This window comes from Patagioenas fasciata, chromosome 16 (genome assembly GCF_037038585.1).
Source record: "Patagioenas fasciata isolate bPatFas1 chromosome 16, bPatFas1.hap1, whole genome shotgun sequence".
NCBI classification, from domain to species: domain Eukaryota; kingdom Metazoa; phylum Chordata; class Aves; order Columbiformes; family Columbidae; genus Patagioenas; species Patagioenas fasciata.
The window spans coordinates 344,963-362,091 of NC_092535.1; the positions used below are offsets into that span (position 1 = coordinate 344,963).

The following is a 17,129-nucleotide window of genomic DNA, read 5'->3' on the forward strand; positions in this document are numbered from 1 at the left end:
ACGGGACGTGGAGAAGGGAAGGAACGGACACAAGGATTAGTGTGGCCAGTCTGGCTCCTCAGACCGCTCAGGGCAGCATCAATAGAGCCAAGGCCGTGTGGTGGAGAAGGAGAGGAGCCCTGCGGAAGCCAAAAGGCAACACTGGTCCAATGTGTATTTGTGCTCCATTTAGAGTTTCATTCCACAGTGCTTATAGATGTCACAGTATCGCCTTATTTTACTTTAAAAAAAAAGCTCCCCAAGGCCCCCACCAACCCACACATATTTACAAGCTAGGTTTAGTTGATGTACAACTCAGAGAAAAGTGAAATAACCAGTAAGGGCTGAGCCAATGATGTCTCTGACCAGACATTCTTTACAAGTTTTAACTGGATATCAAGGTACATTCCACACAGCAGAGTTAAGAGCCACAGTACGTAACAACTCCAGCAGCACGGTCGTCTCCATCGGGCTTGGCCACTCATGCATTGTGAGCTTGCAAACAGAATCTGTATCGCAGACAGAGCGGCACAGACCAAATCCTTCAAGTATTCACACAGTTTTTGTTTCCTGCTAAAACGTAATACAACGTTTACACACCTACCTACTGTGTAGAAACATCCATTGCTACAGTTCAGCTAAAACAAATCATCCTTTAACTATTTCCTTTCACCGACAAGAGGAAACAATAACAGGAACTTCATAAAACAAAAAAACAACAGCATATTTGCTGAAACAATAATCACACGTGTGCCTCATTTAAAGACACACACCAGCAAGTTTGTTCACTGTTGCACTGACAGCACTGTAACCTATTCAGCTATAAAATACTGGACCTTCAAAGGTTCAGACTGACCAAGGTTGAGGTTCAGAATGCTTCCTGGCGTGGAGGTTCTGTCTTGCTTGGAAGAAATTGGCGTTGATGCTTGAGGAGAGAAAGGTTTGGGGCTGCCAGACAAGCTCCCCGCTTGGCCCGTTCTGGTTGGTGCCGGAGAAGCTGGAAAGGTACAAAATGAATAGGGACAGATTTACACATCATCACAATAAAGCCATACGGGCTGGGACGAGACAGCTTTAAACCTACACGTGCAGGGAAAGGATTTTGTTTAATAACTTCAACACTGTGTTACACTTCCACTGTAACCCACAACTAACCCTTTAATTTTAGTTTAATTAAAAAAGAAATTGTAAGGAAAATAACATTATTGCAGGGATATAGTTGGGCCAAATGCAGGCTCACCGTCCAAGCCTCTCAGTTTGCAGCGACAGAAAGTATCTGGCTTTCAAAATTCAGTTATTTTAGAGGTCACCAAATTCTGACATGCTAAATTGCTATGTATTTTAATCCATGTAAATATATAAACACAGAAAACTCCACCTACCCCATTTTTAGCTACATTAACAGATAATTAGAAGTACAAATCATAGTAAGTTTAATCAGTACAGCTGGAGATCAGCAACCTAATGTCTTGGATATTCTAATTTATACAGAGTTGAAGCGAAATTGTATGCTCAGCCTTTAAAATGTCCATGAAATGATGTTTCAAAATTGTCTAGAAGGTGAAGGACTCGTTTCTGTCTGTTAAAGCTCTGCTTAATGTCATCCTGAACTCACTACTGGGCCCTTCTTCTTCCCCAGAGCATCCAGGATTGTCTGCATATTTCACATTCCTAAATGGTCACAATATTGTTTCCAAGTTATTTTCTGCACATCACTCAAAATATACAACAGGGGCATCCAGATAAAGCTGCTCTTGTCTCAGGACAGGGTAGTCATCCTGCCTGAACCACTTTCTCAGCAAGCAGGGAACGTAGTTCACATTTGCACAGAAACAAACGGGTTCCCATTTTCCCAGCTAAGTTGCACATGAACAGCGCAGCAGGCAGCGTCGCACCGATCTCCAGCTGGAGATGCCGGGGGACTGGTGGCCCCGGTGTAACTGCTGCTGGGTCCAATCCAGCAGCGCTGTGCACGAGGACAGAGGGCAGCAAGGCTGGAGGAGCAGTCAAGAACCCAGAGCACCGCGATACCATCTGCCACCTTCTTTTATCTTTACCTGACTTTCCATTGCTATCTCTGCTACTATACAGAAATAATGTGGTCTAAGAAAGCTTTATGTTTTAAGACACAAACCAGTACCTGTTAGCTACATCTTATGTATAAGAGCTGTACACACGTATATAATGAAAATTTACATATAAAATGAATTATTCCTTTTGACATGTTTCAAGTATTTTCATATATTTAAACTCATGCGGTTACTTTTTTATCACTTTCTTAAGACGGACAGGATCACATCACGAGACACTCTGGTACCTACAGGTAGTTTCACAGCTAGAAATAATAGAACGATAGTAAATAAATAACAGCATTTTATCTACAAATTGTAACACAGCATATTGATTTAGTTTCCGCACAAAGACTTCCTTTCACCAAAACCCAAGTTTTAAAACACTCACGTTATTAATATACTGCATCGTTCCTTTCAGATAGTGAGGAACTTCATGGGTTAAAACCCGGAGATAAAGCAGTCCACTCGAGTGCCAGGGAATCAGCTACGACTTGGTGTCTGACTCCATTATGAGTCTGAGAAGGCCCCATTCTGTGTTCTACACTCCTTTTCAGCCACTCTGCCCGTGGAACGGTAGTTTTCTCATATTTTAGCTACTCAATTGGGAACACTATAAATTAAGCTCATTGCCTTGAAAAAGAGCTATCAAATTTTAAACAGAACATCTCCTAATCATGACAATTCTAACTCTTTTTGTATTTACTTCCACTCTCCATTCATTTTGATGGTTACAACTATTTTCTCCTATTTAAACTGAAGGGTTTTAGTGACTTTTCAAGATTATTTATTCCTTCCTTCTCAAAGTGACAGAGAGGACTGTTATTTCTTACTCGTCATACTGAAAGTTAAACACATCTATTTCTTTTCTAACATTTCTTCGCACAATGAGTCACAAACAGTCTGTCTGTAAAAAGTCCGTGGAATAAGACTAGAGCATCAACCAAATGCAAAGTCCTTTACCCCACCTCTTTTTTTTTACCTGTATTTTTCTCAATAAAGTCCATGGATTCTTCACTGGCACTAAAATGACTGGAAGTTGCCTTTTTCTCTGCGTCCTGTTCGACGTCAGATCCCGTGTGAACGGAGGAGTTGGTGCTCATGGGTGAGCGCGGCATGTCCGTCAGCGAAATCCTGCGACCGGTGCCGCTGCTCAGCATGGACTTGCTCATGAGGATCTTGGGCGACGCCGTCATGTCAAAGTTCAGTTTGATTTTCTCCTGTTTGTCTGTCTTTGCGGTTCCAGCAGTTGGGTTTGCAGGGTCTAATAACATTTGGTATTGATTGTTGGGAGTGTATGGTGTCCGGAAAGGTGCGTAATTAAATACTCCAAATTTTCTACGAATGTTATCAACATAAACCTCCATTTCTTGCATTGCACTATTGAAGATGCTTTTAGTCTTTTTCACAGAAAAAGGAATTTCTTTAGACATGAGGTAGCAATTATTTATTGGAACCCAGGCCCTATATACAAAACAGAAAAACAGAAGGTAATATAGCCACGTTTCACACTGCGGACCGACAAGGGCAACTCTTGTGCACACACCTATTTATTTCAGTCTAATCATGAAGATACGCACACCACAGAGCATTTGAAAGGACCACTTCTACTTTCTGCTTTTAATAGTTCAGTGCTTAGTTTTGGCAAATAAGTAAATTGCAGGGTTAAGATTATCAGTAGCTTATTTTCCTTTACCCACTAACACCTAAAACATCGATAAAACCTGGTCAAATATGACAGAATATTCCTAATTGAAATGGTCTGTAACTGTAAGATTACCGTGGCTAAGGAGTCCTCCTGCCTGCCACAGTTACAGAAAATCACACAAAGCAGGTCAGGAAAAGAAGACTTCAGATGCCCATTCTCAAAAGCACTGCAAGGGGGATCGAACTTCCCAATGCCAGGTAAAGTTCTGTCGACAAGTACTGAACAGATTGTGTTTGTCATTAAATATGGCAGACTCTAAAACCATGTCTTCCAAGATACTGAGATATCAGGAACTTTGACTTAATTCTTTCACGGTCCTATACAGGTGGGGTTTTGTTTGGTGGTCGGTTTTTTACAGCACATGTTTTTGTACCTGTATGTACCTCTATTTTCAGTTCATGACAAATCAGCTCATGCTCATCATGGCTGTCTCCACCTAAGCAGGTGGTTCACGAGCACAGAGAACGTCACTCCTTTTGGAGCAAAACTGGCATTTTCAACATAGATTATATTTGCTAGATATTTTAAATCTACATTTGTGTATTTCTTCCCATAGTGTTTAGACGACATAAAGAACTTTATTGGCCTCTTCAACCTTTAAGAACTACAGTTCTCTGCAGCACAAAACCAGACACACAAATTAACTTAGATATATAATCTCAGCGAGCATGCATTAATCTTACAAACATGACTTACACCCTACAGAAATCATATAAGAAACTAAAACTGTATACGTTACAGTACCATACAGTTTATTAGGGTCAAGATTCAACAACTCTAAGAGCCCAGAATTACAAGAATTTTGAAAGTACAGACATCCTTGGGTTAAATTCCCACCTGTCGTGTTGGCCGAAGAAACGGGCGTCAACCTGCCCGTCTTTATCCCTCAGTGCTTTAGCAGGCCAGAATGGAAAGCCTTTGAGTTTAGCCCAGACCAAAGGGTGGGGATTGCTCTAGAGGAAGAGATAAAGCACACAGTCAGAAAATAAAAGCAGTATTACCGTCTTATCTGACGCACAACATGATTTTTAAATTGTATGTATTACTTAGATTCAATAAAGGTCGAATATGGACAAGGCACTTGCCCAATACAAGATTATATTTCACTACACAGTTGATATATATGTAATAAATCCTGAGAGGACAAAGTAATAAAATAAAATGTAAAATAAATACATAAAGCCTTAAGTATCTCAATTAGATACATCGTAGTTGCACTTTTTTATTCATTTATTTTTGATTACCCCCCTCCAAGTCTGCAGCATAACACAGCCCAGGAGAGAACTGGAGGGACTGCACACAGTCCCAGAATCCCAGAGTGTCAGGGGTTGAAGGGACCTGGAAAGCTCATCCAGTGCAATCCCCCATGGAGCAGGAACACCCAGCTGAGGTTCCACAGGAAGGGGTCCAGGCGGGTTTGAATGTCTGCAGAGAAGGAGACTCCACAACCTCCCTGGGCAGCCTGGGCCAGGCTCTGACACCCTCACCGGGAAGAAGTTTCTTCTCAAATTTAAGTGGAACCTCTTGTGTTCCAGTTTGAACCCATTGCCCCTTGTCCTGTCACTGGTTGTCACCGAGAACGGCTGAGATGAGAAGGGCAAGTTTCGTGTATTAGCCAGACTACTATAATTCTTAACTTACACAAGGCTCACAAAACCAATTTTCTCGTTTTTGGCAAGCAGCTAAATAACATTCCGGACATACTTCAATTTCATTCATCTGAAAAGAAAACACAAACAGTTATCAAACAGCTTAATCAGAGTCCAAAGTGTTGTGAGTATTATTATGTTAGCCTGTCTTGTTTGCTAGCAGCATTTTTCCACAAATTTGTGGTCACAGGTCGACATTTCCTTGCTGTGAAATCAACACTGAGGGACAGACACCCATCTTTTCATGAAATTAAACACTTTACAAACACAGAACAATTAAGCTAATTGGGGCACACATACCTCATGCTCACAGATTTTGATGATGACTTTTGCTGTTTGTGTTAGTTTGTGATTTCCTGGAGGAAACAATAAATTGCTTTAACCAAGAAAATCATTATGCTAGAATTATGATAAAATCAACAGTTTGAAGATTTAAAAGTTAACATTAAAGACAAAAGAGAACATCTAAAAAGATTATTTACAATATGTACATATAAAACATAAACATTTAAACTACTTGCTTGCAAAAGTAGAAGGTAAGTGCTCTTCTCAAAATAACACCGTACGATCCTCACGTGCTCCTTTGGGCGGCCCGGGGCAGACGCCCACCGGTACCCTCTTTCAGTGAGGTACGCGCTGCATCATCCGCTCACTTCTGCCTCCCAAAAGTGCCGCACAATGCAGAGCACTAAAGTAACTCGGGGGCTGGAACCAGATGAACTTTAAGGTCCTTTTCAACCCAAACCATTCTTTAATTTAATGAGCAAGTGACAGCATGGACTGTATCTGGTCTTAGAGTTTTATGTATGCCAGTTGCTAAAGAAAAATCTGTTGTGTTTAAGCACTACAGTCATTAACAGCCAGGCACTTTCAGCATTTGCCAACTAGGAGTCTGCAAATTGCTCTCTGTCTTTAACTATTTCAAAGTTTCATATTTGAGGACATTAAGAACATTTTAATACTTACCGCCATTGTAAATAATGCAGTTGTGCAAAATCCATTTGGCATCAGCCAAAAATGCTTCAGTGCAACCGTACATTTTCTTTTTAACATTCTGTAAAGAAAAAAAGAGTGAATCAGGGAACAGAAATGAGTAAAGCGATGGCTTCTTCCCGAACACTGTTCCCTGTCAGTCCTACAATTAATAAAGCTGACTGCTTATTTACTGTAAGCCTTATGATTCTAAATACGTAAGAATCTGTCCAATTCAGGGTGTCTTTTTGACCATCCTGAGAATGTATGAACTGTCTAAATTAACTCTAAGTATGAATTATTTAGACCAGCGTCTTTAACACTTCTCAAAAAAGGCATTCACTTCCTCAGTGTTCCATTCAACATCTCTTCAGAAAACCGAGTCCTTGGTTTCTTCTACTGACGTACTATCGCTCCACAGCATTCCTGTTTTCTAGTTTTCACAAGACCCAGAACAAATTACTCATCACAGCACATGAGACAGTATGTTTGACATTTCAGTCTACTCACAGGCTAAAGTCATTCGATCTGATAGAATCGGTCACACGGATTTGTTGTACCTGTATACCACTAAGATAGCAACCCCCCCGGAAGGACATGCAGAAAACCCTTGCTGTCTCTTCCCCAGGTGCTCGCAGCAGGAAGCTCTGCAAAGCCTCGCTCTTCAGGAGGCAGCGCTGAACGAGAGCTTCTTCATGATCAGGAATTCTGAACTCTTATCGAACCCAGAATGAAAGGCCCATTATCCACCTCTTGACTGTGTCTTTTTTCTTCCACACCTCATGTGCAGTGGAGACTGTGAATGGTCAGTAAAACAAGCCTGGAATGATCCCTGGATATACACTCAAACGGTCCCAAATTAACGGACCAGTGGGCCATTAACAGCCCACAAACACGAGGGTCAAACGCGAACTCTGGTTAATGAAGTCTGCCCACGGCATCATTCCTGGAATCAGACCAATCTATACAGGAGGTCACCAGTGTGAGCTTGTCTTTTTCATACTGTTTTTCCTGAGCATTTCTTACTCGATCAGACAAAATACTGGACCGAGTCAGTTGGTGTGTGATTGTTTTTAAGCTGTAACTGAACTCGCATTTATAATCACAAGAAAAAAAAAAGCATCAAAATAATTTCAAGAAACCTCTATCCCACTCACATCATGCACTCCGGAAATCTTAATGAGAGCAATCAAACTAAGGAACCTTCCTCCCTTAGCTTCGTACAAACCTTCTCTAATGTACAAAGGTCCATTGGATGAAAGATATATTCTGCATAATCTGGGTGCTGATCCAGTGAAACTGGCTTTTGAAATGGTTCTGTCTGTCAGAGGAAAAAATCACACTGTTTATTGATACTGAACAGTTTCATCAATAACACAATGCCCACTCTTCTTCTAATACCACTTCCAAATGTGATGTCAGAGAAAATTCTTGAAGGTAATTATAAAATTTTGTGAAGGAATAAAGTACTGGCAGAACAAGATGAACTAAAAGGACTCATTTAACTGATTTTTCATATGCTGGAAGTAATGAATTGCAGAAGTCACACGTTTCATAGAATGTACTGTTGTTATTTACAGCCGGGTTTATTTGTGGAGCATCAGAACTTCCAATTCGCTCCACTCGCAGTTCCTTCTTTTTCAGACTCCCGTTAGATTCAGAACTTCCAGAACAATGGTGGCTCGGTAATGCACACACACTCAGACTTTTATCAGTGGGACGCTACATTGTATCTGCTGATTTGGATTCTTCAAAACCAGCCAAATAAAGTACTCGGGTACCAAAACAACAGGTCATTAGTACAATGTCTGAAGGGCAAAATATCTCATGAGCATCCGTCAGACTTTAGCTTTCTAACCACATTCTCAAAACACTTTGATTTCAATATAAACAAACACTGACACTCTGCTACTGAAAAGGAGCATTTAAAGCTTCTAATGGCTCCGTCTACTCTGATACTATTTACCCCTCCACAGCAGAAAGATTCCAAGAGCCAAAATCCATCAGTGCTCCAGAGTAACCTTCCCAAAACATGCCACTACTGTTCTGCTAAAATACTTACAGAGAGGTCAGGGTTGCAGAAAGCCCCAGGTTCTGCATATCTGGTTTTCCCAACATATTTTACTATAACACTGCACGCGCAGACACCCTCTCTGCTCCTCTTATATACAGGAACAGGAAGGCAGCAGGAATTATGACAACCCTTGGTAACCCATCACATCATATTTCGATTTACTGTTATCTTCACATACGTGAAAACTGGGCAAAGCTTGCATGGTAAAGAACAAGTGACCAGAAATGTCTTGCCAGCCCGCCCCTTAACTTTCACCCACCGACTCTCAACTCGCTCCTCATCCGGGCCTGGACAATGCTCAATGCATTGTAGTTGCTCTCTCACGTAAAGAGCAACTGCACCACCACGCCTGGGTGGCCTGTCTGTCCTGACAAGGACACAGCCACCCATGCCCACATTCCAGCCATGTGTGCTGTCCCACCGTGTCTTCGGAATTGCCACCAGGTCATAATCTCCTGCCCTAGCACAGATTTCTAACTCCTCCTGCTTATTCCCCATGCTGTGCATTGGTGTGCAGGCATTTCAGAGAGCGAGCTGAGCACACCCATTTCACCCCAGGGGTGTGGGAGGCCTCCCAGCCTTCATCACCTCTAGAGTGCTGCCCCACTGATGCAAGCCCAGCTACATCCTCATCCCCCTTCGAGTCGAGTTTAAAGCTCTGCAAATGAGCCCTGCTGATTCCTGTCCCAGCATCCTTTTGCCCCTGCGAGATAAACCTTTCCCACCTATCGCTGTCTGGACTGGCGTCTTGTAAAACCGGTCGTTATCAAAGAACCCAAAGCCAGTAGCACCAGTCCACTTCCAGCAGGAGAAACCACGTCCCACAGGAAAACTACATCATATTTTCACTGTACCTACTGAAACTCCATCCAGAAGTTACACCAAGAAACTACATTTTTAATGCACTCCAAGATAGTCTGTACAGCCTAAGCTAACCTGTCTGTACTAGAGGTGGCAGATAGCCCAGAAGCTGACATACACAATCGGATAAAATAAACTAGGCTCGTAATCCACAAAAGAAAGCAAACCCCAGGATTATGACAAACGTATGATCCAAGCATGAAAAAAAATCAAGTCCTCCTTACCCCTGGCTGTTTCATTTTCTGTAGTGCAAACTTCAGTAAATACGATAGCTGTTCGATGGTGAGCATTGTCATAGCTTTACTCTGTGTTTCTATGCATTCCGCGACCGTGATTTTCTAAAAGTCAAGATTAAAAAATATTTCATCAGTAAACATTTCTAGGTGAATTCTTCCACAGAAACATTCCAGCATTCAACTGGAAGACAGTGAGTATCCTATACGAGAACAAACATTTCTGACGAGGTCGCACAGGTACTGCAGGTGGCTGTTCTACTTGGGAAAAGACCAGAAAATTATCCATGATCTTCGAGATCATGCAAGTGAACGTGTGAGTACCAAAAATTCCCAAATACAATGCAGGTTACAGCAATGAGAACAAGTGAGGAGGTCACCTGGACTCTAATACAGTAAGTGGTCAAAAAAAACATGCGATAAACCAATTTACTTTTATTAAAGATACTTTGATGCTAAGTATTCTCTCCCCAGGAACCACTAGAGAGGAATAATTACATTCTTCCTCGGCCTTGCAGCAAAGAGCAGTAACAGAACACCCACTGGTTTCCGCAGGCCCCGCAGTGCCGTGCTTTCTGCGCTGCTGCGGAGCTGCCCAGCCCACTGCAGGCAGCACAAGCTGAACCACTGAACGCTGCAGAACGTTTCCAGAACTAGAGGGGCCTGTAGGGGATTGCTTTTTGAAATGGTGCCTTCCCTACAGGTGGAGACCCAAGGAATTTGAAGCCTCGTGGTAAGGAGGCAAACAACCCACAGTGGTGAAGCAGCAGTGGATGCCTCCTCTTCTGTACAAATTGTTCTGGTACCTTTACCAAGAGGCAACATAGGAACAAACCAGAAACATTTCAGAATGCAAAAATGCTGCTTATATTTCACAAAGAAAGAAAGAAATCCATTCCTTATATCAAACTAACCTCACATTCTGGGCAAAACCAATCCCCCTCTGGTTCGGCTGTCAGTTTCAGACACTTAGCATGATAAACCCGAGGACAGAGCTCGCAGCAGAGGACTTGGCCTTCCCGATGACAAACCCAGCAATAGAAATCATTCCGTCCATCCTGTGGTACAACATCAACAGGGTCTGTGGTGAGTGGCTGCTTCATATAGTAAAACGGACCATGTCTTAGTTCTGACTGAAATGTAGGCAAGAAAAACAGGTTTGGTTTCAAAACAAATTTGCATTTTTTTCAAATTACAATATTCATAATATATAAGCAAACAGCACTTTACAGAGTTTGATTAATATTTATGCAAGCACAGTATCTTATTCATCGCACAAAATCATTCACAAAGAGGTTTACTTCTTATTCAGATGTCAAATGCCAGTTACACTCAAGACTGAAAATGAACTTTTGTGGGAAGTGAGGGCACCAAGTGCGAGGCATGCGAGCCAACAACAGTCAGGGAACACTTTCAACTTCAAGAAAGAAGTGTTGCTATAGAAGCTGTTAGGTCCTCTAAACCTGGAATTCCATGAGGCTGAGCGAGCTAAATACCGAGAATTTAGTGGTGGCTAAACCTGCGACAACTGAAGAAGTTAGTCCTCAAACAAGAAGCTGAACACCATGCAAATCTGTCCTTAGTGGCAGCAGTTCACAACTTTACACTGATGCAAGCCAGTGCTGATTTCATTAATACGGCAAACGGTACAGTGGGGTGACAAAGGAGCACGTTCACGTCCCGGACAGCCACCTGTGCTACAGGAGCAGAACACTGGGAGAGATCTGGTCCACCACGTGAATGCATATCAGAATTTAAGACTCAATCTCCACTGGTTTGCCTGCACTAGGAAACAGCATTAACTTTGTAAACTGCATGAACTGGTCCTTCACTTGAGCCCCAGGCAGCTCAATGGTGACACAGCTGATGTCAAAACACAAGAAGCAAAGAGTCAGGGGTCCCCAGATGCCTCAAGTTTATTAGATCTGCTTTGAAGAGCTGCTAACATTTACTGGAAAAGCACATTCTATTCACTAATGACATGGAACTCAAGTGCTCTGTTTGGAATTATTATAGGGGTGGTTTGCTAAGGGAGCATGGAGAGAAACAGTCTTGACTTTGAGGCACTTTATTTACCGTGATTTTTTTGTTTGAAGTAAACCCATTTGCACATGACATTACTTTAACTATTCAAATGCTTGTAGTTTGCAGAACCTATTTGTTTGGTTCTCAGGTAATTCTGCATACATCCTACACCATTTACACATCTGCGAGTTCTTAGACCTTGACCTGTCACATGCGGGTGTGACTCACAGAACAGTGCAACCATCTGCACGTTCCTTATATCTTCGCAGCATACAGTACAAAATTAGGTCATCAATTAATGTCACCAGAAACCACCAGCACGCCAGCTTGGACCATGGTATCTCTCGATTTCTAAAGTTACAAAGGCCAAGGTCTAACCACTTGCATGGATACAGGACCTTCAAGGTCACACTAGATGACGCAGAAGGGACAACCAGCTGAAGATATTACATCTCAAAAGACACACCAGAGAGATATAATCCGCAGTTATCCAACACTCTACCATATTTTAGGCAAAGAAAGGATGTTACCTACAAACATTCCCAAAGCATTCTGCTACCTATAATTTCACTCAAATTCCTCTAAGTTTTGGTGGTTTTCATTTTCTATTCTACAGATGATACAACTACTGAAAAGATACTGTGTTCTTCTGTACTTTCTATATACACATATTTAACCATATAATATGACAAGACTGTCAAAGGAAGGTTCTGTGAGATGCTGGGGAATGAGAGGGACAGCATAAGGCTTTACCTATATTACTACAACAATCATTCAATAAGATGCAGAGGCAGATGGAAGCCCCGAGCAAAAGGGGGGCGAGTCGCAGGTTCCGTGTGCAGCTGCGTGCACCGCCCCGCGAGACCAAAACCTCAACAGCGCACGCAGACACGCGTCTGCGGGCATTTCCTCAACTGCAGATACAGCAAATTGCCAGAGGAATTTAATATATTCTTACTCTGAAGTAACTAGTAAATTCAGGCTCAAATAGGTCATAGCTTGTTTTAAAGTCTTTATTAATTTTATTAAGACCTGTAGAATGACATAGAAAATGGAAGAAGAGACAAAAGTATTTTGGTACTGTTTGATGGTGAAAAAGATCACTATTTATACTCAGTTTAAATTCATATTGAAGCTAGTAGTAAAACAAGCTGTCAGTTTCGATCAGATTAGAACTGACCAACTAAGGGTCAGAAGTTCCTGATTCTTAACCTGTCTTAGCTACACCCTACAATTCCATAATACTGTGCTTGTACCTCAGCACTTTAAATACCTGTTGGTACCATTCTGAAGATCTGCTACTGCATCCACAACATGTAATATGAAGCTTCATGTAACTCTAACTTTAATGACGGTATCTCAAAATCCTCGAATATTACAAAAGCCTTTGTAACGTAGACTTTGAAGCTGGAGGTTTGCAGTGGTGCTGTCACACCTCAGGGTGGATCTCCCCAGCCATCAGCTACATTACACCTGAAACTCAACCGGAGGGCCAAACAAGCACCTGCACGCTCAGCCCACCCCTGCTGAGCACTGAGAGGATCTTTAACAGCTCCTGCAGCCTTGCCCCTGCTCCGGGAACAACCACCTCCAAGCACGCCCATTGCAAATTTGACATGCAAGACAAAATTAGATCGAAAACAACTTGTGAAAGCTAAATAAAACTGAATAGGTGATATTTTCTTGCTAACGTGTAACAAATACAGCAAAATCAGCAATCTGATTGCTTTTCGCTGTTAGATATACAACTTTATTCTATCCTGTAATATTTCAGGTCTGAAATACCTGGAAAACAGAAAAGATTTTACTAAGGGGAATTTATCAAGTTCAACAGCTGCAATTGTGTTTTCACATATATTTTTAAATGCATGAATAAAAAGTGGAAATGAGCACCCTAAGACTCAGTTCCACTGTTTATCAGGTTGTCTCTACACTGCACAGGTACGAGCTCAGCCTTCAGCGGGGCGACACCTCCCCAGCGAACGTCCGGGACGCAGAGCAATTCCACAGCCTGAAGCTCTCTAGAAGCCACACTGGCCACAGTAGCCAAAGCGAGTGTGCCTACACGTGCTATTACCAGACCGCCCAATCATCCCTAAATAAAATACGCTGGGCACTGTAAGACTGTTCTCTAGCGAGGCCTGACGTGTTCACATTCCTTGTTCCAGGACAACCGCAGGGATTAGGAATTTCATTTTCTTTCTCAACCCATGCAATTGTATCAGGATAATATTTAACGTGGATACTGTTACACCATGAAAAAAGTGCTTCAAATCCTCAGAACTTAATCCTGTGTTTATATGACTCCGGCAAAAACCACTGGTACACAAAGGCACTTTGAAAGATACACAGCTGTCACTATTAAATTAGGTAAGAAGTGATTTCAGCAAGGCTAAGGACTGCTTTCATGCGATCTCCTCCGAGATGACACAGGTGCTTTCCAGCATTTGCTGTTCAATACGCTTCATGTAATTTTTTCACTTGCATCATACAATGAATCACAAATTGTCAAAGTCTTCTGGAGTCAAGTTCTTCCAAGAACTACAACAAATGCTTTGAATTCAGTATTCAGAAGACACTGAAAATAAACTCTGAAGAATGAAGACAGACAAGTACTCTCAGGGCGACCCTTTGATTGATCGAGTTTGGTAGCAGCGCACGCTGCCCTGCGGTTCAGAGGAGGAGAGGGAACCTGCAGAGTACCAAGGAAGGAGCTGGACTGCTGTTAACAGCTGGCAGTAGGATGAGGGACCTCCACTGACATTATCAGATCTTCCGTAATTTAGGATATCGTGCTGCTGAATGTTTTCTTTTAATGGTTTTAATTAATAACAGGTATGATTGTCATGGTTATTTTTATTATTCTATTCCTTCATAATCCTTTTGTTCAAAATTGCATCTCATCAGCTTTATGAAATCAAAACCCAGGACACAGGTGGTCCTTCTAATACAGATGTAAAACAAAAGAGCACCGAATCCCACTTACAATGCAAACTCCTACACACACTGCATTCAGAAACCAGCACCCACCTCCTCGAGCACAACAACGGAGCTTCCTGAGGGGGAGAGAGCTCGCGAACAGCCGCCTCTATACCCATCATGGTTTCATATTTTAGCACAACAAGACCATGACTCCTCTTACCTGCTCTTTGTTATTACTGTTCAATAGACCAGGTTTCTTTTTCTTTTTGATAGGACTCGTCGATGCCTCCTGTGGTGAGTGGCCATTAGAGGAATGGGGAGGGCTGGGAAACTTCCTTTTTTGTGCTGCGCGTTCCGCGGAGCCAGGATCTAGAACAGACACAAACAACACGGCTGAAGGGTGCACGGACGAAAAACACGCCAACAAGTTCACGGTTTGTCACTCATACTCCTGGACCTCTCTCTCGATTTTTGAGTCTGCGATTTTGCTTTCTTAGCATTATTTCGAAATTGCGTTTCCAGTGCAAGTGAAGAAATAGACACCTAAAATAACCTCAGATTCTCATTCAGAGCTACCCGGTCTTACATCACCAGGTTGTTGTCACTAGTTGCTCTGCGACACTGCCAAGGTTGACACAAGCACCTCTGGGTGCTCAGGAGAACACGAGCTAACGGGAGCTTCACCTACAGTTTAACACCTTTGTTTCAGTGGCTGCTGCTCCCAGGAGACAGACCAGAGCTACGCAGAGCCTAAAGCAGCTTCATTTCACACTTCAGGACTATTTCAGAAGTTCAGCTTCACGTGACGGTAACACAGTTTTTACACAGATAAACTATGATAGTGACTTACTACAATTCAGCTTAGAAAAAGCTATTAAAACACAAAAGAGTATGTTGTTATTGTACATCAGGGATCTTATCTTGCTGCAGCATATGGAGCACAGACCACAACCATATTATCTATATTCTATACATTGCTGAGTGCTATCCTGTAAGCATTCAACAGCAACAATCCCTGACAACTAACGGAGAAGTCTCATTTTTCTCAATGGAAGCAGCTGCCAACTCGGAAAACATACAAAAGTAAAATGTTGTTTCCCCTGTGTTTCTCATGATAATCAAATGTAAGTCTTCCTGAAAACAACTAACACCAACATGCCTTGCTGTAAGAACACAGCATAAACTGCTCAGTACCAGAGGCTTCTTAGAGCTCCTTATGTCCTCTTTTCCATATACCTTTCTAAAAAGAAATTTAAAAACTTGCTTAAGCTAAGTGCAAAGTAATTCCAGACAAACATCATAGTGAAGTGGGGTCCAGATATGTATTTCTAAGTATCTCATCACACTTGCATTAGTTTCTCTACCACTAAGGCCTTAACGAGAGCTGAAATCCACAGCACATCACACACGTTCCTCCCCTTCCCTTTCTGCAGCGTTGTTATTGGATCACCCAGGGAGCGAGATGGTGTAGATAACTGATATGGCCAAAACGAGCAAAAACCTCAAAAATTCCTTTCAGCTGAATCGCCACAGCAACAAGTCTCCAAGTTAACCGTGCCAATGTGAAGGAAGCAGCTGGAAACGCGGCCGACACGAGTCCTTGGTGCTGCATCCCCAGTGCGGCGATGGCGAGCCAAGTAAGAAAAGCCCAAGCAAATCAGCCTGACTGTACACCATGATTTGCAAATTCGACCTCACACAAAGGTCAGGGAAACAAAACAAAAGCCTTCCCAAATAGCGTGGAAATTGCAGTATGAAAGTTTTTCACTGTTGGGAAAGAATTACCCTTTTTTGAGCTGCTGTGGAAGGGAAGAAAAAGTTTGCTTTTCAAAATAAAGCACAGAAAACAAAAAAAATGATCTTTATCTTAACTCCATCAAGTTTACCAGACTTGCATGAGCTGCCACGAAGCGGCAATAGCTACTGCTGTAGAAATGAACTCTCCTGGAGATTTTCAGAAAGTGAAAAGCAGGAAACTCAGGAGCATGTTTGTCTAAACAGTAGAAAAGAAAAAGGGCAGCTTTTCAACATGAGCTGTTGCACAGTAAAATGAGCAGTCGTTCTGTTTTCCAGGAGCCAGAATCAGCAATGTATTCTTTCAACAAAAGCATTCGTTTAGTCTTCCAGGAACAGCGTTAGGTATCAGTGAACTGAGCCTTAGTTACACCAATAGAACTTTCCTGGGATGTAAGTACACGGTCGATATCTCAATGTAAGTGGGTCAAATATGCCAAATTCTGAACATTTCCAATCAGAAACCTAGTCGATGATTGTGTGTAAGTCAGACACTCCGCAGAAGTGCCACCTGAGCAGAGCCAGCCCAAGGCTACTTCTGCTGACATTAGTTCCCAGTCCCATGCTAACCTTTCTATTATGAACAAATAGTTCTGCCAGCATTTGGCGAACCAGATCAAGGAATTAAACTAGATGAAATGTAATGCAACAAAAGAACAAAAATTTCATGAAGAATTAATTTGATGGCTGTAAGAAACAGCCAGGCTGGCTTGCAAAACAAGGCAGCGTGAGAGAAGGCACAAGAACACAAAAGTGACTGAAGACTGCTTGAGCTGTCGTTACCCCACAGAAATGTGGGACCTTCAGGAACAAGATGGGCCCTGAGCAACCCGATCCCGTTGA

At 42.2% G+C, this 17,129-nt stretch overlaps 1 protein-coding gene across 14 annotated transcripts in view; it reads right to left on the bottom strand.

Moving 5' to 3' along the window:
- Positions 1 to 17,129, bottom strand: part of ZMYND8 (zinc finger MYND-type containing 8) — a 58,128-nt gene that overhangs the window by 12,811 nt on the left and 28,188 nt on the right. For 13 of the 14 annotated variants that reach the window (XR_011741618.1, XM_065849962.2, XM_065849968.2 and 10 more), the window contains 10 exons: positions 14,713 to 14,861; positions 10,460 to 10,678; positions 9,537 to 9,650; positions 7,606 to 7,698; positions 6,372 to 6,459; positions 5,706 to 5,761; positions 5,398 to 5,475; positions 4,594 to 4,709; positions 3,031 to 3,512; positions 836 to 976 (listed from right to left, as the gene is read on the bottom strand). Coding sequence is in view for 13 of the 14 variants with exons in the window: in XM_065849962.2 (XP_065706034.2) it covers positions 836 to 976; positions 3,031 to 3,512; positions 4,594 to 4,709; positions 5,398 to 5,475; positions 5,706 to 5,761; positions 6,372 to 6,459; positions 7,606 to 7,698; positions 9,537 to 9,650; positions 10,460 to 10,678; positions 14,713 to 14,861 (1,536 nt within the window). In the remaining variant the exon portion in view is untranslated. The remainder of the gene's footprint in view (positions 1 to 835; positions 977 to 3,030; positions 3,513 to 4,593; positions 4,710 to 5,397; positions 5,476 to 5,705; positions 5,762 to 6,371; positions 6,460 to 7,605; positions 7,699 to 9,536; positions 9,651 to 10,459; positions 10,679 to 14,712; positions 14,862 to 17,129) is intronic. The other variant, XM_065849966.2, reaches the window with a different exon arrangement.